General features: G+C 40.2%; 1 protein-coding gene across 4 annotated transcripts in view; it reads left to right on the top strand.

Moving 5' to 3' along the window:
• The window catches only part of MIPEP (mitochondrial intermediate peptidase), a 170,571-nt gene that overhangs the window by 89,277 nt on the left and 53,326 nt on the right, over positions 1-27,968 (top strand). For 2 of the 4 annotated variants that reach the window (XR_009213211.1, XR_009213212.1), the window contains exons 16-17: positions 1,199-1,318; positions 8,222-8,353. Coding sequence is in view for 1 of the 4 variants with exons in the window: in XM_032150652.2 (XP_032006543.1) it covers positions 1,199-1,318 (120 nt within the window). In the remaining 3 variants the exon portion in view is untranslated. Of the gene's footprint in view, positions 1-1,198; positions 1,319-8,221; positions 8,354-9,373; positions 9,557-27,968 lie in introns of those variants that run through there. The other 2 variants (XR_009213213.1, XM_032150652.2) reach the window with 2 other exon arrangements.

Here is a 27,968-nt window from a genome sequence, read left to right on the forward strand (position 1 = left end):
CCTGCATGAAGTCAAATGTTCAAGTCAGTGTTCAAAAACAATATTTGAGTCAGATGTTGCAGTGAAAAAATGCTTTATGTTTATTTTAGATTTCTTTGCAAAATTTAGTTTTCAGTACTTTGTAAACAGCAGATTTCATGTACAAACTTTCTTTAATGCTTTCTTCTCCCACTGTGTTTCAGTGGCCTATATCCTCTACTCAGAGGAGAGTGCTCCTTTTCCCCTGGTCATCTAGTTGAGCCCTCCCTATACAGCAGCTACTTCCTTTGTACTTCCTGACACCAGGTGTGGGAGTCTAGTTCCAACCTCTTCAACAGCTGCATCAGAATTCTTCGATACATCTGTACTCACAAGATGCTGCATTGCTATTTCTTTCTCTACCCCCACCACACCTATTTAATTTTCTTTCACCTTTCATCATAAAACTAGAATTCTGACCGTTTCATTTCTCTCATTTAAGATATATCAGGATTCCAGGAGGAAACCAAACAAAATCTGTTAGATCCAGCAGGTCTAAAGTTGTAACTGGTTTTGTATATTTCTGTCTATATATATATATATATATATATATTTTTTTTTTTTTTGGCAAAATGAGACAGATTGCAACTTTGTCTCCCAGGCTGGAGTGCAGTGGAGCGATCTTGGCTCACTGCGAGCTCCGCCTCCCAGGTTCATGCCATTCTCCTGCCTCAGCCTCCCGAGTAGCTGGGACTAGAGGTGCCCACCACCATGCCTGGCTAATTTTTTTGTATTTTTAGTAGAAACGAGATTTCACCATGTTAGCCAGGATTGTCTTGATCTCCTGACCTCATGATCCTCCTGCCTCAGCCTCCCAAAGTGCTGGGATTACAGGCGTAAGCCACCGCGCCCAGCCTTCTGTCTACATATATTTTGGCAAAATTCCAGTTTTGTGTCACATATTTAATTTGCCGCCATTGTACATGAAGAGTATCTTATGGGTATGGTTCAAAATTCTTTAATATTCTTATTTATGAAAAGGTTGAGAGCATTCCTTTTAATCTTTAGCATGGTCTTAAATGTGATATGAAATACATTTCAAACCATATGTTTATTTTGGTGACTGTTTCTAACTGTGATTGGTAACTGTTGTTCTGGTGCACTTACAGCATCTTTGGTCTACCACATCTTGATGTGAGGATGGACGACCAAAACTAAGTTGATGTTTTTATCTATCTAGGTCTTTTATGCCACTCTGGATCAAATCTACCATGGGAAGCATCCCCTGAGGAATTCAACCACAGACATTCTCAAGGAAACACAAGAGAAATTCTATGGCCTACCATACGTTCCAAATACTGTGAGTCCAGCATTTGGCTTCTGTTTTGTGTTTTGAGTGGTTCTGCTGTTACTTCTGTAGCTTGTGATTATCTTCCCCTTTGGAGAACTTGAAATCCCTACATTTATGTTGAGGCTTCACATGGCTCAAATGCTGGAAATTGCCTGGTTCGTTTAATATTTCCAACTACCCATTTATATGTTTTTATTTTCCTCCCTCTAGCAGTGTTTTTGTACCTTTCTGGAAATGTGGGGGTTAAAAAGGCCATTGGAGTTGGTCTATATTCTTCTTTTTAGTTATTTTTCTATAATGTGAAAAATAGTGATGTAAGATGAATATGATTACCAGTCCTGAATCATTTTCATTGCAAAGAGAATTAACATGTATTGAGTATCTTACATTGTACCAGGAATTATAATAGATGCTTTACATATCTTATCTTGTCGAGTACCCTGTCAGGAGAGAGAGCAGGAGTAATGTTACCATTTATTGGATTCTAGGCGCCAGACTTTTATCTAATTCCTTTGGGAAAAGATCTCTAATTTAGCTCTCAAAATAACCTTATAAATTAAATTATATCCTTGTATTTGGGGCTCATTTGGAGGCACATGCACATTATATGTCCTGTCTGAGATCATCTAGGTAGTTAAGTGATTGTATTGGGGTTCAAAACAAACAGGCTTTTTTCATCACTCAAAGGCTCCTGTAAGGAGCAGTTGAGCACCGTGACTCCTAGTGCAATTAACAGTGTGATTCTTGGTGCAGTTAGCAATGTGACTGACTTAACGTTACCCCGGCCTTTCTCAGGTGCAAGGGACAGAAACGCAGTTCACACGGACTTAAACAGAAAAGGGAATTTATTGAGTCTTATAACTGAAAGGTGCAGGGGTATAAGGGTGTTTCAAGTAAGTTGGATTTAGGTCTCCCACAATATCGTTAGAAATGTTTCTCTCTCTTTCTGCCTCTCAGCTCTGTGTTTTTCTGGGTTCCTTTCATTCTCTGGCAATCTCCCCAGACCGAATGGTTTGATAACTACCGGTAGGTTCAGGTTTATGTCCTTCTAGCCTAGTTGGTCTAACAGAAGGAGAGCTAATGCTCAAATATGCATGGGAAAAGATCATATTTACCAGACAAGTGAAGCAACAGGATATTTTATCTTCATAATACCTCTTGTCATTAGTTTTCGATTGGCTTAGAACCTTAATTATCTGCTACAGGTATATTATGTCAGTCATACTAACTGTTTTTAATCTTACATGTAATTTACTGTTCTAATACTTTCTACTGCCAAGCTCTTGATTATCTGTGTTAGTGAAAACTTATAGTGATAAGAATAATCTAACTATTTATTCATGGAATAAATAGTAACAATTGCCTAGATTTTACTAGCATTTTCCACTTCACAGAGCATTGCCTGATTCACCTGCTTTTGGGCTTGTGTGTTTTTGTTCTCATCTTATATTCTTCTTTGTGGATATGAGTTAAACTTCATGACCAGTAAGTAGTAAAATCCTAGGAAGACTAACATTAGGAGAATTGGAATGCTTGCCAAAGCTGCAAAACTTCAGTTTGACTGAGTTGCTTGCCCTCTGCCCTTTTTTATCGTAGGTCTTATAATAAAGTAATTATGTCTCTTTTTAAAAGAAAACTCAACTTCCTTACCATCCAGATTTCTTCTCTGTAATCATTTAACATACAAAAATGAAGTATTAGTGGCAACCAAATTCTGAATCAACAATCCATAAATCACTTTTAATTTGAAAGGAAGGGTGATGCAAAGTCCATGTGCCTTGTCCTAATTCCTTTTGAGAAAATAGAAAGATGTATCTCTTTACTGGGATTAGCTCCACAATTCACGTTCAGTAGCCATCGCTCACTCTTTGTGTAAATTGTTTTAAGAGGTCTTTAAAAGAAGCATAGCTATGTTTAGAGAAAAAAGACATTATTTTAAGGCTTGCCTTTAACAAAAAGTGTCTGAGAGTTTATTTAGATTTGTACAAATAGCCTACTCTTCCTACTTAGAAACTTCTGCATTTCTTCATTAGTTTGTCAATTCATTCATCAAGCCTGTAACATTCCCGACATCAAGTTGGTGGGCTTGACCACCAACTTGGATTCAAATAAAGCTGTAGGAATTAAGACAGTCTAACACTGGTGTAGGGATGCACAGATAGCAGTGGAACAGGAGCAAGAGCCCAACGGCAGACTCAGCAAATTAATAGACTCTCAAATATAGGTTGAGTGACACTGTAGGTTATTGGGTGAAGAAGGAACAATTTTTTAAAATGGTGTTGTAGTGATTGATCATCTATATGGAAAAAAAATGCAGGTCTGTGTCACACTGCACACAAAAAAATAGAGTTAAAGACCGAGATGTGAAAAGTAAAGCTTTAAATTTTAGAAGATAATACAAAAGAATTTTTTCTTTTTGGTAGTGTTTTTTTGTTGTTGTTGTTGTTGTTGTTGTTTTGTGATGGAGTCTTGCTTTGACTGCTAGTCTGGAGTGCAGTGGCGCAATATTGGCTCACTGCAACCTCTGCCTCATGGGTTCAAGCAATTCTCCTTCTTCAGCCTCCTGAGTAGCTGGGATTACAGGTGTGCGCCACCACGCCCGGCTAATTTTTGTATTTTTAGTAGAGACGGGGTTTCACCATGTTGGCCAGGCTGGTCTCGAACTCCCGACCTCAAATAATCCACCTGCCTCGGCCTCCCAAGGCTGAGGATTACAGGCATGAGCATGATAGTGTTTTTTATACCCACTCTGAGTATCTTATATTTTATACAGATGCTTCTCAACTTACGATGCGGTCAAGTCCCAATAACCCATTGTAAGTTGAAACTATCGTAAGTCAAAAATACATTTAATACCCCTACACTGCTGAATGTCATAGCTTAGCCTAGCCTACCTTAAATGTGCTCAGAATGCTTATGTTAGCCTACAGTTGGGCAAACTCATCTAACACAAAGTCTATTTCATAATAAAGTGTTGAATATCTCATGTAATTTATTGAATACTGCACTGAAAGTGAAAAACAAAATGGTTGTCAGGCACCCAAAGTACAGTTTCTACTGAATGCATATTGCTTTCACACCACTGTGGAGTTGAAAAATCTTAAAGTTAAAAAATCTTAAGTAAGTTGGGGATCTTCTAGATACAATGGAAAAGCCATTAAACATAAAGCAAAAGACTGACAAATTCAATGATATTTAAAGTTAAATACCACATAACGTAAAACTTACATCTCCCCCCCCTCACCTTTAGATGGAGTCTCGCTCTATTGCCCAGGCTGGAGTGCAGTGGTGCAGTCTCGGCTCACTGCAACCTTTGCCTCCTGGGTTCAAGCAATTCTGTCACCTCAGCCTCCTGAGTAGCTGGGATTACAGGCAACCTGCCACCATGCCTGGCTAATTTTTTAGTAGAGACAGGGTTTCACCATGTTGGCCAGGCTACAATACTCCTAAAATATTTAACTATCACTGGTTTGGCAAAAAATAAAACAATTGACAGTATCAGATGTTGGCAAGGATGTGGAGTCACAGGAACTCTTACACACTGCAGGTAGGAAAGCAAATTGGTATTTGCAAAACAGATCTGTGAAATCTGGATATGGACTACCCTATGACCCAGCAATTCAATTCCTAATATAACCTAGAAAAAAAAAATGTTGTACTTTCTTTACCAGGTATGCTTTTCTGTACCAGGCATGAAAAAATAGGAGGGTTTATAACAGCACTTGTTGTAAGTAGTTAAAAAAAAGGTGAGGGGGAGGATTCTGGGAAGAACCCAAGTGATTGTCATCAGAGAAATGGATAAACAATTTGTTCATACAGCTGGAATACTGTTCAGCTATGGAAATTGAGGGCCCCAGTTGATGAGCCTAAGCATAAGGTAAAGTGAAATAAATGAATACCAGATGAATCAAACTAGTACATTTATATAAAGTTCAGAGTGATGCAAAACTAAGCAGTACATTGTCAGATAAATACATATGTGATTAGACTATAAAGTGTGGGAATTATAAGCACAGAATTCATAGGAGTGGATTCACAGGAGTCTTAGAAATATTTTCTTAAACTGATTGGTGGGTACATGGTTGATGACTTTGTCATTCTTTCTACTAATAGTAGACATATAGTCTTGGTAGATAGAAAACACTTCCAAGGATTAAAAGGTGATCTGGGCTACAAGGTATGGGGTATGCTAAGAATGGACCTTGGCAAAGCTGCTGGTGGCGCAAACTAAGACAGTGACTGTGGGGACTGGAAGATTGAAACAGACCTGAGAACAGCGCAGAAGGCATAATCAGTGCAGCGGGGGTGACTGGATATATGGGTTGGGATGATGAGCAAGATCCACAGGAATGGGACGACTGCAAGGCTTTCAACTTCCATATTGGATAGAAGATGACTTTGTGGCACCTTCCCATGCGGGCCAAAGAGTGACAGTGTTCCCCCTGTAAACTTGTCTCCAGAAGTTGTTTCTCTGAAATGAATCCTTTTATTCCCCCAAATTAAACAATGAGAAAAGGAAAATAAAGCAACGAAGAGTATTTGTAATGCTTATGGAGTTGATACAAATGTAGGTACATAATCTGGTACAAACTTTTAGACAGTGATTTTGCATGTGTCTATATTAGCAATTCTTTAAGTGCATTAATAACTCATCTTGGGAATAAAGTGTTGCATTAGTTATCTTTAAGCAATACTGGTTTAAACAACATTGAGCTGGCTTCTCTACTGAGGAACCACTTGGAGTCTGTGATATGCAAACAAACATTATGAGTCTCTATCCTCAAATGTATTAACCCTAGAAGTCTTCATGGATAATTTCTAGGCACTAGCTTTATGTAGGTCATACTTTGGAAAATTGCATTTACATGACTGTAACTATTTAATAGGGGCAGCTCCATAGATATTCCGTATTAAATAATGATGCTTTCTTTACAAGTCAGTAAATAGCCTTCTAGTGTCGGCAATTTATTGACATTTGTGTGCATGCTGAGTCACTCTGTATAAAATATAGGCTAATTTGTACTTACTTGCTATTCCATGTAACAGTAGTTTGATGCTGGAAATCCAAAAGTTTCTACTCATTTGTGAATAGAGGGCAATAGTACAGCATATACCAACAGGCTCGCCTTCTGCTGTTACCACTTCTCTTCCATTTAGAGAACAGTGTTGTGTTGTTGTATTTTTTATATTCATGACTGTCTCTTCTCAGAATATTTTTCCTAAGTGATTGTGTATCTCTCCTATTTTTAATTCAGAAAATAGAAAATGTGATATTTTTATTTTTGTAGCATTCTAGGTTTGTAATTTTACATTTTCACCCTCCTCTCTGACACAGTTGAGATACAGTCGTGTCCAGGAAGCTCTGGGATGAAACTTCTAGCCTTTGATCCTCTGACTCTGTTCTAATGTGTATTTTTCAAGTACAAAACATGAACAGCTGACTGTAGGTTTTGAAGATCTGTTAAGCAGTTGTATTTTAGTGTTTTGACCTAATTTGGTAGGCGTGTGGGTTTGGGTGGTGAAGCTGTCTCCAGCACAGCTGTTCTCAGAGTGACAGTGTTCTCTGAATAAATCTTGCCACCAGTGAGACTCCTTTTTGCCCTTTAGCGACCTCAAATTGAAAAGAGAATAAGAAAGTTCTGAGCACTCTGAGTATTTACATGAAAATATAATAAGTCTAAGAAAATTGTCTTCACAACTCACAATTTAAAATTCACCATCTTGATGGCATAAAAGTTGTTCAAAGCTAGAATGAAAAAGTTATTTTAGGAAAGCAGTTACTGGGACTGAAGGATATGTTGATATTTGGTCCTTCTTGTTAGAACAAACACCAACAAAGAATATGAAAAGAAGACATGTTTCTTGTGAATAGGATTCACTCCATGTTTAGGGTTTTATTTTTGCATCCAGCAACAAACTGGCATATTATAGTGACACCGTGTTAACATTAGTTAAAAATTATCCTAGGCCGGGCACAGTGGCTCATGTTTTCAATTAAAAAGTTTAAAAGTAAAAAAAATACAAATAGTTTTTTTCTATTTTGAAAAAAGTTCATAGAATAAAGAGATAAAGACAATATTTTTGAACAGCTGTACAATGTGTTTGTGTTTTAAGCTATATTACAAAAGGGTAAAAAATAAAATTTGACCGGGCGCAGTGGCTCATGCTTGTAATCCCAGCACTTTGGGAGGCCGAGGTGGGCAGATCACGAGTTCAGGAGATCGAGACCATCCTGGCTAACATGGTGAAACCCCGTCTCTACTAAAAATACAAAAAATCAGCCGGGCATGGTGGCAGGCACCTGTAGTCCCAGCTACTTGGGAGGCTGAGGCAGAAGAATGGCGTGAACCCAGGAGGCGGAGCTTGTGGTGAGCCCACATCACACCACTGCACTCCAGCCTGGGCAACAGAGTGAGACTCCATCCCAAAAAAAAAACAAAAAAAATTACTCTAACTTGCCTGGGTGTGGTGGCTCATGCCTGTAATCCTAGCACTTTGGGAGGCCGAAGTGGGCGGATTGCCTGAGCTTAGGAGTTGGAAACCAGCCTGGGCAACATGGTGAAACCCTGTCTCTACTAAAATACAAAAAAAAAATTAGCTGGGCATGGTGGCACATGCCTGTAGTCTCAGCTACTGGGGAGGCTGAGGCAGGAGAATCGTTTGAACCTGGGAGGTGGGTGGCAGTTGCAGTGAGGCGAAATCACACCACTGCACTCCAGCTTGGGCGACAGAGCAAGACTCTGTCTCGAAAAAAAAAAAAAAAAAAACCAAAAAAATTATTCTAATTTACCCTAGAGAGGGGATGAGGGATGTATTATATGTATTAATCCATTCTCACATTGCTACAAATAAATACCTGAGACTGGGTAATTTATAAGGAAAAGAGGTTTAATTGGCTCATGGTTTTTGCAGGCTGTACAGGAAGCATAGCACTGGCATCTGCTCAGCTTCTGGGAAGGCCTCAGGAAATTTACAATCATGGCAGAAGGCAAAGGGGGAGAGTAGTGTCTCATGTGATGGCAGCAGGAGCAAGAGAGAGAGAGGGTAGGTGCCACATACTGTTAAACAACCAGATCTTACAAGAACTCACTATTGTGTCAACAGCACCAACGGGGATAGTGTTAAACCATGAGAATCCACCCCAGTGATCCAATCCCCTCCTACCAGACCCTACCTCCAATGTTGCGGATTACAATTTGACATGAGATTTGGGCCAAGACACATATCTAGACTGTATCAGGGGATTTATATAATCTATACATGTTGGTTACCTGTCCATCTTTTTGAGTAGGTGTGTGCTGCAGGCTTATTGGGGACATAATCAGATATACCTGATTTGCTGCAGTATACTCAAAGTGTATTAGTTGAGAAAGGTTGCTGCTACTGGAGACTGGTTTCTATTCAGACTAATTTCTATTAAGTCTAATTTTGTAGAAGTGATATATATTTCATATTAAGTATAATTTTCTATCTGTAGCAAACTGTTTTTAGAAAAAAACTGCCAAAAATTATGCTGAATTTAGTCAGACACTCCAAAGAGCAAACACACTTTTGTTTTTTAGCATAAAGAAAACTATTTCAAATCCCAGTTAAAATAGTTGTACAATAATTTGCTTTCTGTATTTATATTGTAATAGATAACTATAAATTTTTAATAATTGATATAATATATATTTATGTGTTATATTTTTATTAAGTACCTACTACGTGCTACCACATGGTCTAAGCAATGGATATAACAGTAAATAAAGTAGACCAGAATCCTTGCTCTTATGGAGCCTGTATTTGAAATAGCCTTTTAGATGTGTATTTGCTAACCAATTCATCATTATATCTGGCTGTCCTGTCAAACATCTCATTATTAAGCAAAATAGTTCTCAAGCCTATCAAATTGCTTTGAGTTGTGAGCAGAGAGACTGAGCATAAAAGATGAAAAGATTGAGACATTCTGATGCATATACAACTAATACTGAGGCTATATTGGGATCCTTATTTTTAATTTCCAGAGGGAGGCTCCTTCCCTGAAACATTCATGAGAAAAAGGTGCCTTTTGTGTTTTTGTAGGGCTCTTGCATTCTTCCTCACCGTTGATGATGTGGCAACCTACACCTGTTTGTTGTGCATCAGCAAGCATTCCTGGAGGCTAAAGAAACAAGATGACCAGGCAGAATAGAGGAGTGCTTTAGGGATTCACAGCAGCCAGCAGACAGACCTCGGTGTTTGGTGCTTGCTAGTTTGGGAGGTGGTGATAAAAGAGAAGGAGTGGGAATGACACCCACTGTTTTAATAAAATGATCCATCTGTGGGGGTGGAGATGACGTTCAGAAACAGAGTACAGGAGGGGTGGTAGCTGCTTCATGCTGTGAGGAGTGCGTGGGTGATGAGTTTCATTTGATGTGACTGTAGAATATCCAAGTGGAGATGAACAGTGTTGGGCCAGTGGGTCCACAGCCCGGGAGACAGAGCAAGGTGGGAGCTCTATAGATTTGGGAGTCATTAGTCTAGTGAAGGTACTAACTGTGGGAATGGGCAGCAGGGAACAGAGAGAGTTTGCTGTGTAGGGTGAGGGGAAATTGAGGAGATTACCCAGAGGTGTGTCCGTCAAAGGGCACAGACTGGGTCAGCCAGTGTGGTTGGCATGATGTTCTCATTGGAACAAACTTTTCTCAAGTACTAGCAAAACCTAAAATTTTAAACATCATTTTCTTTTCAGTTTCTACTGCTACAATCACAACAGTATAATGCTATGCTCCTTTCTATTATTTTAAGGTTACATTGGCTGTATAGTGGCTTGAAACATCACTTATAGAACATTTGTTTGGGATATGTGTTCTGAGTTCCCAAGTAACAGAATGATGAACAAACTTTTAACATATAACTTATGTGTAATTTGAGGGCCTCCCATGTTAAAATTGCTTGATTTCTAGAGCAGGTTCTTAAGCTGACACTGCTGTTAGCATGATTATGTATACAAAGGAAAGTAACCACTTACCAGCTTGGAGATGGAGTGCAGCTAGTGGTGATCCCTGTTTCATAGTGTGCTCATCTGGATTAACTTTCAAACACACCTCTTAACCATGTGGAAAGATGAGAATAGGGAGATCAATATAATGGAAGAGTGCAGAGAGATTTTGAGAGTACTGTTACATTTACTATATGGAGTTGTTTTTTTTTAATAGTCCCAAAAAGAAGAAAAATTTAAGACCTACCATGAGAAAATGGCATTGTTATGCACAATTTCGGTGTTAATGCTTTAATATATTATTACTACTAGAGTTTCTTTTCTTTCCTGTTCTCTCATTCCCTTGATAGTCAGTTTTTGTTTGTTTGGTTTTTTTTTTGAGATGGAGTCTCACTCTGTTGCCCAAGCTAGAGTGCAGTGGAGCCATCCCAGCTTACTGCAACCTCCGCCTCCCGGGTTCAAGCAATTCTCAGGCCTCAGCCTCCCCAGTAGCTGGGATTGCAGGCATGCACCACTGCCCTGATAATGTTTGTATTTTTGGTAGAGATGTGGTTTCTCCATATTGGCCAGGCTGGTCTTGAACTCCTGGCCTCAAGTTAGCCGCCCACCTCAGCCTCCCAAAGTGCTGGAATTATAGGCGTGACCCACTGCATCCTGCCGATAGTCAATTTTTAAGAGCTTCTTTGTTTGATATATAGAGCATATATGTGTATATATATATATACATATATATATGTATACACACACACATAATATATGAAGATAGGTGACATTTAAATACTCAAGCATATTAACAATTGTGTGTGTGTGTATATGACAGGGTCTTGCTCCATCACTTAGGCTGGAGTGCATTGGCACGATTATGGCTCATTGCAGCCTTAACCTCAAGGCTCAAGTGACCCTCCTGTCTCGGCTTCCCGGGTAGCTAGGACTACAGGCACTCATCACCACACCCCACTCCCAGCTTCTTTTTTTTTTTGTGGTAGAGATGAGGTTTCACTATGTTTCACAGGCTAGTCTTAAACTCCTGGCCTCAAGTGGTCCTCCTACCTCAGCTTCTCAAATGTTTTTAGGTTTTTAATTTTAACTGTATATCTTAAAGCTGTTCATGAGTGACTTTATAATTTTATTTCAGTTGTTAATATAAAAGTGTAGCACCACGTATTGCCCTCATGTAGTGTCAAGTATATAATGATTTTACTTTAAAAGCTTTAATTTTAGAATAGTTGATAAGACATGAAGATAAGAAAATAATTATCCATTAAGTGATTTCTGTCATCTATATTAAAATGTCAATCAGATTGTTCCCATTAGTTATTTTTAAACTAAGACAGGTAAGTAACCGTGATCATATGGGGAGTCCTTGTATAGAAATCTTAGGGTTGCTTTGGACCTTGGCTATTTTTATCCCACACTTGTTCAGATGTTGGCTGAAAGAATGGCATAAGGGTCTGTTTTTAAATGTATAAACAAATATATTGTCTATTAAACAATAGTACTGGAGCCCCAGGCGGGTTAAATATTTACTGCTCTCTCTCTCCAGAGTATTCAATTTAAACTATTTGGTAAAAATGCTTATTCCTCCTATTCTTTTTTTTTTTTTTTCTTCACCCTGGGGAAGAAGTTTCCTCCTATTCTTGTGCCCCAGCTTTCCTGCAAATGGAAAGTCTCTTCCATGAGGTAGTGCCTGGGCTGAGCTAGCTTGGAATATTTGATGTTGCTAAGCAAACATTAGGTTAAAGAAAACAATATTTATTTTCGTTTTTATCTTAAATACAAAGAAAGACCATATGGTGCATATCTAGAAACACCTAAGTGGTTAATTGCATGTTAAATTTCTTTCCTCTTTGCCTGCATAAACAACTGAAAAAATATTTACTTTCTGTGTCATGCTAGGTTTATTTATGACTTTGTAACTAAAACACAGAAGTGTTATAAATTGAAACTTTAATCTCATGATTGACTCATTTTCTAAAAATTTATATGGTTTCAGTTTGTGGGACAGCTGCAACTCTAGATTTCGGTGATTTTAAACATGAGGAAATTATGACTACCCGGTTGTTTTTTTAATATAGTCCTTTGAGCCAAATCACCAACTTTCATTTTTGTCTTGGTTTTCATGAATAATGCTGCCCTTTTTTTCTTCTCAGCCTGCAATTTGACAAGCTAGATATAAGGAAATAAAAATCTAGGCTATTAGTAGAAGTTATTTCTTTACCAGGTAAACTTTTGTATCTTAAATGATGCACGTGTGTCTTTTAGATTTAGGCTGTTTCTATTTCAGGAAGCCTTTTCTCTGGTGATTTTCTGAGGTAAATCCCATTCTTATTCACAAGGAATGACAGCCGGACACAGGGACCATTGTGATGCCTCTTTACCTTTATGTCTTATCACCAACAGGGAGTCAAGGCAGGGTTAGCAATATGAGGAAGCCTCCAGTTGAGTATTGTTTTTAATTTTAATTGTATGTTGAGTAAGTAATATATATGCATGATTAAAAATTCACAGGGTGTCAAAAGCTTTACAATGGATCTCCCTCCTCCTCAGGTCCCTTTCTCTGGAGGCAGCCTGGGGTACTGTATCTCACACTGATTTGAAGATGAATTACCTCGGTTCAACATAAATTTAAAGACATAAAATCTGCAGTTCTCAGTCACTTCCTTCTCTTAATATTCTTCCTACCTTTTCTCATGGATAGAGCAGCTCTAGACTGGACTCACAGTCTTCCCTTAATGAGTGTCCTAGGAAGTATCTGCTGTACAACTCTCAAATCCACATAGCATTAGTGAGGTCTTTTCTAAATACAGATTTGAGTATGACGTCCCTTCCCTTAAAACCCTTAATGGCTTCCATTGCTGTTAAGCTAAAGGCCAGAGTCCTTTGCCCACTTGCAAGTTCCTGCGTGGTCTGGTCACCCAAACTTCCTCCAGCAGGACACACCCTGCTTCCTTTGGCACTGGAGTCTTGGCACTTGTTTCTGCTGCCTGGAGTGCTCTCTTTCCACTCCCTTTGCCTTCTACTTGAACCATCATTTCTCCAGACCTGGCCAGCCTCTGTTACACAGTCTCCCAGGGCTGGGGTCCTTCCCTTAAGATGGGTCATCCCAGTTTATAATGTATTGATGCCATTTGATTTGTTTCTATCTTCCCAACTGGAGTGAACCTCAAAGAAGAGCATGGTTCATTTCTAATTTGTTTATTGTTTTCCCAGGGCCCTGAACAGTTAGTTACTTATCATAGTATGTACCCATTAAATATTGGAAAATGTTTTTACATTTTTATTGAGATATAATGTACATAAAGTGCACAAATCTTAATTTATAGCTCCATGAACTTCTAGAAATGTGTTTGCCTGTGGAACCACCACCCAGATCAAAATATATACTTCTGCAGCTATCCAGAAGGCTCTTGCAACCCCCTTTCAAGTTAACCACTAGTTTTGCCTGTTTTGAACTTCATGTAGGTGGCATCATACAGAAATCCTCTTTTGTGTCTTGAGGTCCACTGTCTTGTTGCATGTTTTAGTAATCCGTTCCTTTTCATTGCTTTGTGGTATTTTCTTTTCCAGTATGCCACAACTTATTTATCTGTTCCACTACTGATGGACATTTGAGTTATTTCCAGTTTGGGGCTTTTATGAATAAAGTTCCTGTGAATACTCCTGTATGTGGTTTTTGGTGGACATAAACATTCATTTTTGCTGAGTGAAATGGGGAATACTTTTGTTTAGTTTTATTTTGCTATTGCCAGTTTTTCAAAGTGATCATCATGAGTTACATTCCAACCAGCAATATTTGGATATTTGCTTCATCCTCTCCAGTTACAATTAAAAGGATGTTATCAATCCTTTTTACTTCAGCCATTCTGGAGCATGGAGAATGATCTCACTGTGGTTTTAATTTGCACTTGTCTCATGACACCCACTCATACTGGGTGCTTCTTCATATGTTTAGAGGCCACTTGAATGTCCTCTTTGTGTAAGTTTTCTCTAATCTGGATGAAATAGGAGGGTTTCAAACAGGACTGACAGATGGAATGTGGGATGTAAGAGAAAGAAGTGAGTTGAAAATTACTGCAAGGGTTTTGATCTGAGCACCCAAAAGATGGCATTGTCATTAAGATGGAGAAGACGGCCAGACATCGTGGCTCACACCTGTAATCCTAGCACTTTGGGAGGCCAAGATGGGAGGATCGCTTGAGCCCAGGCATTTAAGACCAACCTGGGCAACGTAGACTAAAAAATTATCTGGGCGTGGTGGCATGCACCTGTAGTCCCAGCTACTTGGGAAGCTGAGGTGGGAGGATCACTTGAGTCCAGGAAGTCAAGGCTTCAAGGCAGTGAGCTGTGATTGCACCAGTGCATTCCAGCCTGGGCAAGACCCTGCCTCAAAAAATAAAGATGGAGAAGACTATGAAGACTATGGGAAATGTAGGTCTTAAGGGAGAGCAGAAGATCAGGAAATACTAAGTTTAAGACGTCTACTAAACAAACCAGAAAAGATGTCACATAGGCAGTTGGATGTACAAGTTTAGAGGGCTGGTCTGTGCTGGTGATACCCATTTGGAGTCATCCCCACACAGATTGTATCAAAAAGCCAAGGAACTGGGTGAGATCAACCCCAAGAGTAAGTATAAATGGGAACAATCTGTCTAAAAGATGAGCCTTGGGGCATTCCAACATTTAGAGGGCTGGACAGTGAGGAGGAACCAAAAAAAAAAAAAAAAGGTGAATTGGGAGGGAGACACCAATGAGGCAGGAGGAAAAAGAGGGTAATATCTTGGAACCAACTGAAGAAAATGTTTGAAGGCAGAGTGAGTGAGTGATTGTATCAAATGGTACCTTTAGGGTAGAAGAGCTGAGAACTGAGCAACAACTATTGGATTTAGCAAGGTGAAGGTCGTTATTGACCTAGATAAGAACATTATCAGTTGAGTGGTTGGTGGGACAAAGGCTAAATGGAGTGAGTATCAACAAAAGTGAGAGAGAAGAATTGGAGGCAGTGAGTCGAGGCACTTCTGGTGTTTTCCTGCAAGAGGAGAAAAATTGGACTTGGAGGAGATGTATGGATAAAGGGAGGTTGTTTTTGTTTTTTTGCTTGACTGATTGATTTCATTTGGATTTTTAATTAGGTGAATAATATGTGTAAGTTAATGGGAAAGATCTATTAAGACTGAAAAGCCAATGATGCAGGGGAGAATAGACAAGGGGAAGGGATTTTTGTATAGGTGGAGGGGTTAGCCCATAGAGCCTGAGAGCACAGCCTAACTGTCTTTAGGGTGTATGAACAAAGACGCAAGCAGTGGGTAGATGGAGTTGCGGAAGTCCTCTTCCGGGGCTTTGCTCAGTCAATCGGAAGCAGGGCACCAGCTGAGCATGCAAATGGGGCAGTGCTGCTGGCATTTGAGGAGAGAGGAGCAGGTATAAAGGAGAGTGGGCGAGATGGCGGAGTGGAGATGTGAGTTGTGACTGCAGACCACATTAAGGGCCCAAGTGGGGTTAGTGCCGCTGGTTTGAAAAGAGAGGTGTGGGGATGGTTGTGTGCTTTTCCTGGCCATAGTCGGTGCCTAGCTTTCACCAGGGCTGTGGTTTTGCCAAGTGAATGTAGAGTATAGTCCAAGAGCAGGCCATGGACCTGAAGGTTATTCAGAGCACTATGACAACTGACTGTGGGATTTAACAAGGCAGAGGACAGTGAGCACATGAGGGAGCTCTGGCCTGGTGAACATTTGAAAGTGGATTGTGAGGTCCCAGTGGGATTGGAGATAGGGTACTAGAGAGTTAGCTGAAAAGACAGGGTGTGATGGTTGAGCAAAGGAATGCTTGGAATGGATATTATGAAGGGGTTCCAGTTACAGTAATGGCAAGGCCTAGATTGTAACCATGGAGTGAGAGGCTGAGTTCGGGCCAAGGGCATCATCACAAAAGAAGAGAAGGTCAAGGAGTCAAGAGGCCAGAGTATTAGTTGCCTATTGTTGCTGTAACAAATTACCACAAACTTGGTGGCTTAATATAGCAAAAATGTATTTTCTTAGAATTCTGGAGAAGACCACAGTGAGTGTTAAGGGGCTGAATGAAGATGTCAGCAGGGCTGACTTCTTCCAGAGGCCCCTAAGAGCATCCAGTCCCTGCCTCTTCCCACTCTATGAGGCAGATGGTGTGCCCTAGCTCTGGGCCACAGGCTGCATTCTCTGCTTCCCTCATCACATTGCCTTCCCCCATCTTCTACTTCTTGCTTTCCTTTTCTAAGGACCCTTGTGGTTCTTACCAGGGCCTACTCAGATTATTCAGGATAACCTTCTCACCTCAGAATCTTTAACTTAATCACATCTGCAAAGTCCTTTTTTTTTTTCAAATAAGGTGACATTCACAGGTTCTAGGGATAGGATGTGGACATCTTTGGAGGAGAGGGCATTATTCTTTCTGCCACACAGAACATTTGAAAGATTAGCAATGGGGGCATTGCTATCATCAGAATTCTAACAGGAGTAGGATTGGTGAGAGTGAAGTAAAACAGAAGTAAGAAATCTTCAAGGAGTGAGTGAGAAGGACGGACGCTCTTGCTAGTGACTGCAGTAGTGAAGGGTAAAGAGGATTGTGGTCCACTGTCAGCAAAATCAGAGTTGGAGTGTTCTGAAGGAGAAGGAACTGGCAGTGAAAACCAGAGCCAACACCTACTTGCCTTCAGACCCAGTCATATGCCGGATTTGGGGAGAAACCAGCTGTGTCATGAAAAGGTTGCAAAGGAAGTATGATTCTTAGCAGAGACCTGGGTCTCTTTTAGAATAAAAAAGGTGAAAGGAACCTTCAAAGAAGGCAGAGGAAAATACAGGTGGTTTTGCTGATGACTGGATTTTAGAAAGCTCAGCAGAAGAAAAGGGAGGAAAAAGAAGAGGGCAGAAAGTAGATACAGAGAATAGCCAGGAGAGCAGTGCTGCCATAGTCATGGGTATCCACAGGGTTAAAGGTCTCAAGACTGATCGCAGTGGAACTGCTAGTGCAGATAGAGGGGAGGGTGGGAATTCCCAGCAGAGCACGAGGGAGTAGGATGAGGAAAGCCCCAAACCCGGCAGGCGGGAGAAACTGAGGGTCAGCGAGAAGGGCATGGAAAGTGAGATCTGTTTTTATGTTAGCTTGCAAAATAGAAGTACAGTATTCTTTCTCTTTATTTGTTCCTGATACTCTGGGTAATGCAGAGGCCAGGATGGCCGTTCAGTTTTGTAGTGAAGCTAAGAAGCTTTGTGTAGCTTTCCAAACTTTGGAGTAATGCTAGGGGGCCAGAATAGAGTGAGGATTAAGGCATTTACCTAAGGTGTTCCGGGCAGAATTAGTACACACATTGCCTGACATTTGGACTGGAGCTCTTTCTGTTACTCTATTTTACTGTCATGAAGTAAATTCCAGATAGAGTAAACATTTAAATGGAAAAACATAAGCCATTAAAAAAGTCTTCTATAGACAGATAGCTCTTTTTCATTTGGAGAAGGATGGTAAATTTAAAAGAAATGGAAGAAATCACAAAAGCAAAGAGTAGTAGATTTGAACTTCTCTCATAAAACATGATGAATAAAATTTACTGGCAAACAAACTGGTTTTTTTAAATTATAACATCTGTGACATATGGTTTACATTTTGCTGCATAAAGAGCTTATACAAATAAAACAATGACAACAGAAGAACAATTTTTTAAAAATCCCAACCTTGGCCAGGTGCAATGGCTCATGCCTGTAATCCCAGCACTTTGGGAAGGCAAGGTGGGCAGATTGCTTGAGCCCAGGAGTTCAAGACCAGCCTGGGCAACATGGCGAGACCATGTCTCTACAAAAAATAAACTTAGCTGGGCATGTTGGTGCATGCCTGTAGTTCCAGCTACTTGGGAGGCTGAGGTAGGAGGATTGCTCCACTGAGATAAATAATTTTATATTTGTTCTTAAAAGGATAAATTTGTTTGAAAGGAGGGACCAAGAACCTGAAGAGTTTACATATCCCTTAAGCCAATAATGTAACATTTAAGAATTTGTTCTAAAGGAATAAATAAAAATCCAATAAAGCTTGGTGACCTGATGATCATAACATGTACGAAAACATTGGAAAGAATCCAACATTCAAGGAATGGCTAGGTAAACTAGCGCACATCATGTGGTTGTCACTAGGCCTGCTCACTAGTAATCCAGCTCTCCTATCTCTGCCCCATGGTAGAATTGCACTTCCATGCCCTTTGCAGTTATTTGTGGCCTTGTGACTTAATATGACCGGAGAAATGTGAGCAGAAGTGATGTGTATCATTCCTAGGCTGTGGCCTTCGAGAGCTGCTATACAGTTGTCCACATCTCCTGCCCTTGGTTCAGCAGTCAATGACATTCCAGTTGGTGGAGGTCCTGAGAACATGGGTTCCTAAATACTGATAGTGCGAGACGGGCCCACTGACCTGTGATGACATGTTGTATGCTCAAGGAGCAAACACGGACATTTTAGGGTTCATGTGATCACGTCGGAACATAGCATAGCCTAATATGGCCCATATGAAATAATATGCAGTCATTAATGTTTAGAAAGAATTCATAAATAAATTCAGTGAAAAACTGATAGGGAAGTGTACATAGTGTGATTTTGTCTTTTGAAAATAGACTGAAGAAAACTTTGAAACATTAGCAAATATTGATCACACACGTGGATTAAGGGTGGGAGTTTCCTTCTTTTTTATATTTTTCACAGTATTCCATTTTTTCTCTAATGAGCGTGTATTCCTCCTAAAATCAGAAGAGGAAACACACAAACATATGCAAACCCACCCTCCTCCAGTTGACTCCCAGTGGTATGGCCATTCAGTTCTCTGTGAACCATCAAAGAGGCCACACTCATGGAAATGATAGTAACCATAGGGACCCTTTTTTACCTGGAATGTGCAGCTGAGGTGGAGGATCAGGACTAAACTTAACTTGGGCTCAGAGTAGAAATTTCCTGTCATCATGGCTTTAGTTCTAGATATAAAATCCATTTCCCTAGAACCTAAATTCTTCCTCTCTCCTTTAAATGATCTTGGAGGTAGAGAGTGCAAACTCACTTGCCTCAGAAAAGCTACATCCTAAAAGAGAGATTCTTGGAGGTGATAACCAGACTTTTCACAGTGCTGAGCAATCATTCACTGCAGAACACTCCCTGGAAGTGCTATGGTAGAGGACACGAGAGAAAGAGAAAGTGTGTTCTTTGCCTGGATAAAACATACATAAATCAATAAATGAAAATGAATGAAATTCTAGCCCCCAGTAGGATGGTGTGAGGAGGTGGGACCTTTGGGGGATCATTAGGGTATGAAGATAGAGCCCTCATGAAGGGATTAGTGCCTTAGAAGAGAGACAGGAGAAGCATGTGCGCTCCTGCTGTGCTCTCTCTCTCTCTCTGTCTTCTCTCTCACTTTCTCTCTCCCTCTCTCTGTCTCTCGCTCTTGCTCTCTCCCCGCCCACCCTACCATGTGAGGATGCAGCAAGCAGACTGCCAACTTCACACCAGAAGCAGGCCCTCATCAGACCCTGGATCTGCTGGTGCCTGGATCCTTGCACTTCCCAGCCTCCAGAACTATGAGAAATAACTTCTATTGTTTAAGCCACCCAGTCTATGGTATTTTGTTATAGCAGCCGGAACTAAGATGTGTAGTTTAAACTTTGTACATTTTTGTTCATCAGACATTTTTCCTAAGACCTTTACCACTGTGTGTCAGACACAACGTGTGGATACTTTTCACTGAGCAATCTGCTTGCCACTTACCTGCGTGTCAAGCTGTGGCCTTCCCATCACCCCTGGTTTGTCTCCCATGTGTGACTTCTGCTCCTAGTTGAAGTTAGTATTCACATTCACTCTGCTTGCTCTGAAATCTTGCCCCAGACCCTACTCGTGTTCAAGGTTGTGTACTCCTTTTTCGTTATTATAGAAGGTCTGCATAACTCTGTGCACTTGACTACTTTAGCCTTAAAATAAGTCCGTAACAGTGTACTGCTGGACCAAAAGGTAAGCAAAGTTTACGTTCCCAGACACGTTGCAAAGTTGTGCAATAGATTAGGTAGTTTTCTCTTGACAACCCTCACTGCTGATTTTAATTTTTGCCAATCTGATGCTCCACAAATGCTAACTTATTTGTGCTTGCAATTCTTATATTACTAGTAAAATCACCTTTCCTTATTTTTTTTTTTACCAACTATATGGGGAGTGAAATGCCTATTTTTGTTATTTTCCTATGTTTATGTTGATCTTTCTTTTGCTGTTGATTTTTATGAAAATGTTAATCATTTATCCTTCTTGATATACATATTTCCTCTGTTTTGTTATTTGTCTTTCATCTTTTATGATTTTTTAACATTGAAAAGATTTTATTTTTGTTGTTTTGGTTGTATATTGTTGATAGCTTTAATTAAATCTATTAGACTTTTTCCGTTTCTTATTATGCTTAAAGAGAACTTCTTATTTAAGATTATTTAAAGTTTTGCCCATATTGTCTTCTAGTATTTATGATTTTATTTTTCACATTAAATCTTTAATTATGTAAATTTATTTTGATGTAAAGTATGAAATTTGGAACCAGCTTTAGTTTTTCTTGTCTTTTTGAAGACACGGTCTCACTCTGTTGCCCAGGCTGGAATGCAGGGGCTCAATCATGGCTCAGTGCAGCCTTGACATCCCGGGCTCAAGCAGTCCTCCTGCCTCAGCCTCCTGAGTAGCTGGGTCTATAGGCATGTGCCACCATGCCTGGTTAATTTTTTTTTATTACTGTTTTTTGTAGAGACAAGGTCTCACGATGTTGCTCAGTCTGGTTTTCAAACTCCTGAGCTTAAATGATCCTTTTGCCTTAGCTCCCAAAGTGCTAGGATTACAGACGTGAGTCACTGCCAGATTTAGTATCTCTACATGGTTACAATTCATCTTTTCCCCACTGATTTGAAAAGGTATTTTTTTGTCAGATACTAGGTTTTTATATGCAACAAGATTTGTTTCTCAGCCTTCCATCTCAGGTGTTCTTGCCCAGGCTGGATAATCATTTGTGGAGTTTTTAATTGATTGTTGATGGACTTTTAATATGAAATCTTTACTGTTCAATTTACCTGCATATTGCTAGCATACTATCGTATATGTTCTTCTTAGAAGTCCCTCATACACCTTTTTTTTTTTTTAGAGGACTTCTTTCTTTTTTTCTTTCTTTTTTTTTATTATACTTTAAGTTCTAGGGTACATGTGCACAACGTGCAGGTTTGTTACATATGTATACATGTGCCATGTTGGTGTGCTGCACCCATTAACCCATCATTTACATTGGGTGTATCTCCTAATGCTATCCCTCCCCCCTCCCCCCACCCCACAACAGGCCCTGGTGTATGATGTTCCCCTTCCTGTGTCTAAGCGTTGTCATTATTCAGTTCCCATCTGTGAGTGAGAACATGTGGTGTTTGGTTTTTTGTTCTTATAATAGTTTGCTGAGAATGATGGTTTCCAGCTTCATCCGTGTCCCTACAAAGGATATGAACTCATCATTTTTTATGGCTGCATAGTATTCCATGGTGTATATATGCCACATTTTCTTAATCCAGTCTATCATTGATGTACATTTGGGTTGGTTCCAAGTCCTTGCTGTTGTGAATAGTGCCGCAGTAAACAGACGTGTACATGTGCCTTTATAGCAGCATGATTTATAATCCTTTGGGTATGTACCCAGTAATGGGATGGCTGGGTCAAATGGTATTTCTAGTTCTAGATCCTTGAGGAATCGCCACACTCTTCCACAATGGTTGAACTAGTTTGCAGTCCCACCAACAATGTAAAAATGTTCCTATTTCTCCACATCCTCTCCAGCATCTGTTGTTTCCTGACTTTTTAATTATCGCCATTCTAACTGGTGAGAGATGGTATCTCACTGAGGTTTTGATTTGCATTTCTCTGATGGCCAGTGATGATGAGCATTTTTTCATGTGTCTTTTGGCTGCATAAATGTCTTCTTTCGAGAAGTGTCTGTTCATATCCTTCGCCCACTTGTTGATGGGGTTGTTTGTTTTTTTCTTGTAAATTTGTGTGAGTTCTTTGTAGATTATAGATATTAGCCCTTTGTCAAATGAGTAGATTGCATAAATTTTCTCCCATTCTGTAGGTTGCCTGTTCACTCTGATGGTAGTTTCTTCTGCTGTGCAGAAGCTCTTTAGTTTAATTAGATCCCATTTGTCAATTTTGGCTTTTGATGCCATTGCTTTTGGTGTTTTAGACGTGAAGTCCTTGCCCATGCCTATGTCCTGAATGGTATTGCCTGGGTTTTCTTCTAGGGTTTTTATGGTTTTAGGTCTAACATTTAAGTCTTTAATCTATCTTGAATTAATTTTTGTGTAAGGTGTAAGGAAGGGATCCAGTTTCAGCTTTCTACATATGGCTAGCCAGTTTTCCCAGCACCATTTATTAAATAGGGAATCCTTTCCCCATTTCTTGTTTTTGTCAGGTTTGTCAAAGATCAGATGGTTGTAGTTGTGTGGTATTATTTCTGAGGGCTCTGTTCTGTTCCATTGGTCTATATCTCTGTTTTGGTACCAATACCATGCTGTTTTGGTTACTGTAGCCTTGTAGTATAGTTGGAAGCCTCCAGCGTTGTTCTTTGGGCTTAGGATTGTCTTGGCAATGCGGGCTCTTTTTTGGTTCCATATGAACTTTAAAGTAGTTTTTTCCAATTCTGTGAAGAAAGTCATTGGTAGCTTGATGGGGATGGCATTGAATCTATAAATTACCTTGGGCAGTATGGCCATTTTCGCGATATTGATTCTTCCTACACATGAGCATGGAATGTTCTTCCATTTGTTTGTATCCTCTTTTATTTCTTTGAGCAGTGGTTTGTAGTTCTCCTTGAAGAGGTCCTTCACATCCCTTGTAAGTTAGATTCCTAGATATTTTATTTCCTTTGAAGCAATTGTGAATGGGAGTTCACTCATGATTTGGCTCTCTGTTTGTCTGTTATTGGTGTATAGGAATGCTTGTGATTTTTGTACATTGATTTTGTATCCTGAGACTTTGCTGAAGTTGCTTATCAGCTTAAGGAGATTTTGGGCTGAGACAATGGGGTTTTCTAAATATATAATCATGTCATCTGCAAACGGGACAATTTGACTTCCTCTTTTCCTAATTGAATACCCTTTATTTCTTTCTCCTGCCTGATTGCCCTTGCCAGAACTTCCAGCACTATGTTGAATAGGAGTGGTGAGAGAGGGCATCCCTGTCTTTTCCAGTTTTCAAATGGAATGCTTCTAGTTTTTGCCCATTCAGTATGATATTGGCTATGGGTTTGTCATAGCTCTTACTATTTTGAGATACATCCCATCAATACCTAATTTATTGAGAGTTTTTAGCATGAAGGGTTGTTGAATTTTGTCAAAGGCCTTTTCTGCATCTATGGAGATAATCATGTGGTTTTTGTCTTTGGTTCTGTTTATATGCTGGATTACATTTATTGATTTGCATATGTTGAACCAGCCTTGCATCCCAGGGATGAAGCCCACTTGATCATGGTGGATAAGCTTTTTGATGTGCTGCTGCATTCTGTTTGCCAGTATTTTATTGAGAATTTTTGCATCAGTGTTCATCAGGGATATTGATCTAAAATTCTCTTTTTTTGTTGTGTCTCTGCCAGGCTTTGGTATCAGGATGATGCTGGCCTCATAAAATATGTTAGGGAGGATTCCCTCTTTTTCTATCGATTGGAATAGTTTCAGAAGGAATGGTACCAGCTCCTCCTTGTACCTCTGGTAGAATTTGGCTGTGAATCCATCTGGTCCTGGACTTTTTTTGGTTGGTAGGCTATTATTGCCTCAATTTCAGAGCCTGTTATTGGTCTATTCAGGGATTCAACTTCTTTCTGGTGTAGTCTTGGGAGAGTGTATGTGTCAAGGAATTTATCCATTTCTTCTAGATTTTCTAGTTTATTTGCGTAGAGGTGTTTATAGTATTCTCTGATGGTAGTTTGTATTTCTGTGGGATTGGTGGTGATATCCCCTTTGTCATTTTTTATTGCATCTATTTGATTCTTCTGTCTTTTCTTCTTTATTAGTCTTGCTAGCGGTCTATCAATTTTGTCGATCTTTTCAAAAACCCAGCTCCTGGATTCATTGATTTTTTGAAGGGTTTTTTGTGTCTCTATCTCCTTCAGTTCTTCTCTGATCTTGGTTATTTCTTGCTTTCTGCTAGCTTTTGAATGTGTTTGCTGTTTTCTAGTTCTTTTAATTGTGATGTTAGGGTGTCAAGTTTAGATCTTTCCTGCTTTCTCTTGTGGGCATTTAGTGCTATAAATTTCCCTCTACACACTGGTTTAAATGTGTCCCAGAGATTCTGTTATGTTGTGTCTTTGTTCTTATTGGTTTCAAAGAATATCTTTATGTCTGCCTTCATTTTGTTATGTACCCAGTAGTCATTCAGGAGCAGGTTGTTCAGTTTCCATGTAGTTGAGCAGTTTTGAGTGAGTTTCTTAATCCTGAGTTCTAGTTTGATTGCACTGTGGTCTGAGAGACAGTTTGTTATAATTTCCGTTCTTTTACATTTGCTGTGGAGTGCTTTACTTCCAACTATGTGGTCAATTTTGGAATAAGTGTGATGTGGTGCTGAGAAGAATGTATATTCTGTTGATTTGGGGTGGAGAGTTCTATAGATGTGTATTAGGTCTGCTTGGTGCAGAGCTGAGTTCAATTCCTGAATATCCTTGTTAACTTTGTGTCTCATTGATCTGTGTAATGTTGACAGTAGGGTGTTAAAGTCTCCCATTATTATTGTGTGGGAGTCTAAGTCTCTTTGTAGATCTCTAAGGACTTACTTTATGAATCTGGGTGCTCGTGTATTGGATGCATATATATTTAAGATAGTTAGCTCTTCTTGTTGAATTGATCCCTTTACCATTATGTAATGGCCTTCTTTGTCTCTTTTGATCTCTGTTGGTTTAAAGTCTGTTTTATCAGAGACTAGGATTGCAACCCCTGCCTTTTTTGTTTTCCATTTGCTTGGTAGATCTTCCTCCATCCCTTTATTTTGAGCCTATGTGTGTCTGCACGTGAGATGGGTCTCCTGAATACAGCACACTGATGGGTCTTGACTCTTTATCCAGTTTGCCAGTCTGTGTCTTTTAATTGGAGCATTTAGCCCATTTACATTTAAGGTTAATATTGTTATGTGTGAATTTGATCCTGTCATTATGATGTTAGCTGGTTATCTTGCTTGTTAGTTGATGTAGTTTCTTCCTAGCCTCGATGGTCTTTACAATTTGGCATGTTTTTGCAGTGGCTGGTACCGGTTGTTCCTTTCCATGTTTAGTGCTTCCTTCAGGAGCTCTTTTAGGGTAGGCCTGGTGATGACAGAAGCTCTTTGCATTTACTTGTCTGTAAAGGATTTTATTTCTCCTTCACTTATGAAGTTTAGTTTGGCTGGATAAGAAATTCCGGTTTGAAAATTGTTTTCTTTAAGAATGTTGAATATTGGCCCCCACTCTCTTCTGGCTTGTAAAGTTTCTGCCGAGAGATCCACTGTTAGTCTGATGGGTTTCCCTTTGTGGGTAACCCGACCTTTCTCTCTGGCTGCCCTTAACATTTTTTCCTTCATTTCAACTTTGGTGAATCTGACAATTATGTGTCTTGGAGTTGCTCTTCTCGAGGAGTATCTTTGTGGCATTCTCTGTATTTCCTGAATTTGAATGTTGGCCTGCCTTGCTAGGCTGGAGAAGTTCTCCTGGTTAATATCCTGCAGAGTGTTTTCCAACTTGGTTCCATTCTCCCCGTCACTTTCAGGTACACCAATCAGACGTAGATTTGGTCTTTTCACATAGTCCCATATTTCTTGGAGGCTTTGTTCGTTTCTTTTTACCCTTTCTTCTCTAAACTTCTCTTCTCACTTCATTTCATTTATTTGATCTTCAATCACTGATACCCTTTCTTCCAGTTGATCCAGTCGGCTACTGAAGCTTGTGCATTCGTCACGTAGTTCTTGTGCCGTGGTTTTCAGCTCCATCAGGTCATTTAAGGACTTCTCTACACTGATTATTCTATATAGCCATTCGTCTAATCTTTTTTCAAGGTTTTTAGCTTCTTTGCTTTGGGTTTGAACTTCCTCCTTTAGCTCAGAGAAGTTTGATCGTCTGAAACCTTCTTCTCTCAACTCATCAAAGTCATTCTCCGTCCAGCTTTGTTCCATTGCTGGCGAAGAGCTGCGTTCCTTTGGAGGGGGAGAGACGCTCTGATTTTTAGAATTTTCAGCTTTTCTGCTCTGTTTTTTCCCCATCTTTGTGGTTTTATCTACCTTTGGTCTTTGATGATGGTGACGTAGAGATGGGGTTTTGGTGTGGATGTCCTTTCTGTTTGTTAGTTTTCCTTCTAACAGTCAGGACCCTCAGCTGCAAGTCTGTTGGAGTTTGCTGGAGGTCCACTTCAGATGCTATTTGCCTGGGTATCAGCAGCAGAGGCTGCAGAACAGCGAATATTGCTGAACAGCAAATGTTCCTGCCTCATCGTTCCTCTGGAAGCTTTGTCTCAGAGGGGTACCTGGCCTTGTGAGGTGTCAGTCTGCCCCTACTGTGGGGTGCCTCCCAGTTAGGCTACTCGAGGGTCAGGGACCCACTGGAGGAGGCAGTCTGTCCGTTCTCAGATCTCAAACTCCGTGCTGCGAGAACCACCACTCTCTTCCAAGCTGTCAGACAGGGACACTGAAGTCTGCAGAGGTTTCTGCTGCCTTTTGTTCAGCTATGCCCTGCCCCAGAGGTGGAGTCTACAGAGGCAGGCAGGCCTCCTTGAGCTGAGGTGGGCTCCATCCAGTTCGAGCTTCCTGGCCGCTTTATTTACCTACTCAAGCCTCACCAATGGCAGGCGCCCCTCCCCCAGCCTTGCTGCCGCTTTGCAGATCGATCTCAGACTGCTGTGCTAGCAATGAGTGAGGCTTGGTGGGCGTGGGACCCTCTGAGCCAGGTGCGGGATATAATCTCCTGGTGTGCCATTTGCTAAGACCGTTGGAAAAGCGCAGTATTAGGGTGGGAGTGACTCGATTTTCCAGGTGCTGTTTGTCACCCCTTCCCTTTGCTAGGAAAGAGAATTCCCTGACCCCTTGCATTTTCCGGGTGAGGCGATGCGCCCTGCTTCGGCTCACGCTTGGTGGGCTGCACCCACTGTCTTGCCCTCACTGTCCAACGAGCCCCAGTGAGATGAACCCAGTACCTCAGCTGGAAATGCAGAAATCACCCATCTTCTGCATCGCTCACACTGGGAGCTGTAGACTGGAGCTGTTCCTATTCGGCCATCTTGGAACAGCCCCCACCATACACCTTTTTAAATGAATTTGTTTTATGGTTTTTTTGTTGTTGTGAATGGGATGTTTATCCTACCACCTTTTTCTATCTGATTATCGTTGATACATAAGGAAGTTACTTGTTTCATTTGTTAATTTTTGTGGCTGGAAATTCTAATGAACACATACTACCTTTGATACCTGCCACAGTTTCGGGGTTTTCTCGATACACATCGCTCACAACATTTGTAAATAATATTTTTGCTGCCCCTTTCCAATAGCTGTACGTTTCTGTTTGTCCTCAACTGATTCAATGGCTTGAACTTTCAAACTGTTGCTAAATAATAATAGAAAAGGCAAACATCCTTATTTGGAATGTTTCTGGTTTGACCTATGGTTTGAAAGAGTGCTAGCATGTGTGCTTGAGAG

This window comes from Hylobates moloch, unplaced genomic scaffold (assembly GCF_009828535.3).
Source record: "Hylobates moloch isolate HMO894 unplaced genomic scaffold, HMol_V3 SCAFFOLD_4, whole genome shotgun sequence".
Classification (NCBI taxonomy): domain Eukaryota; kingdom Metazoa; phylum Chordata; class Mammalia; order Primates; family Hylobatidae; genus Hylobates; species Hylobates moloch.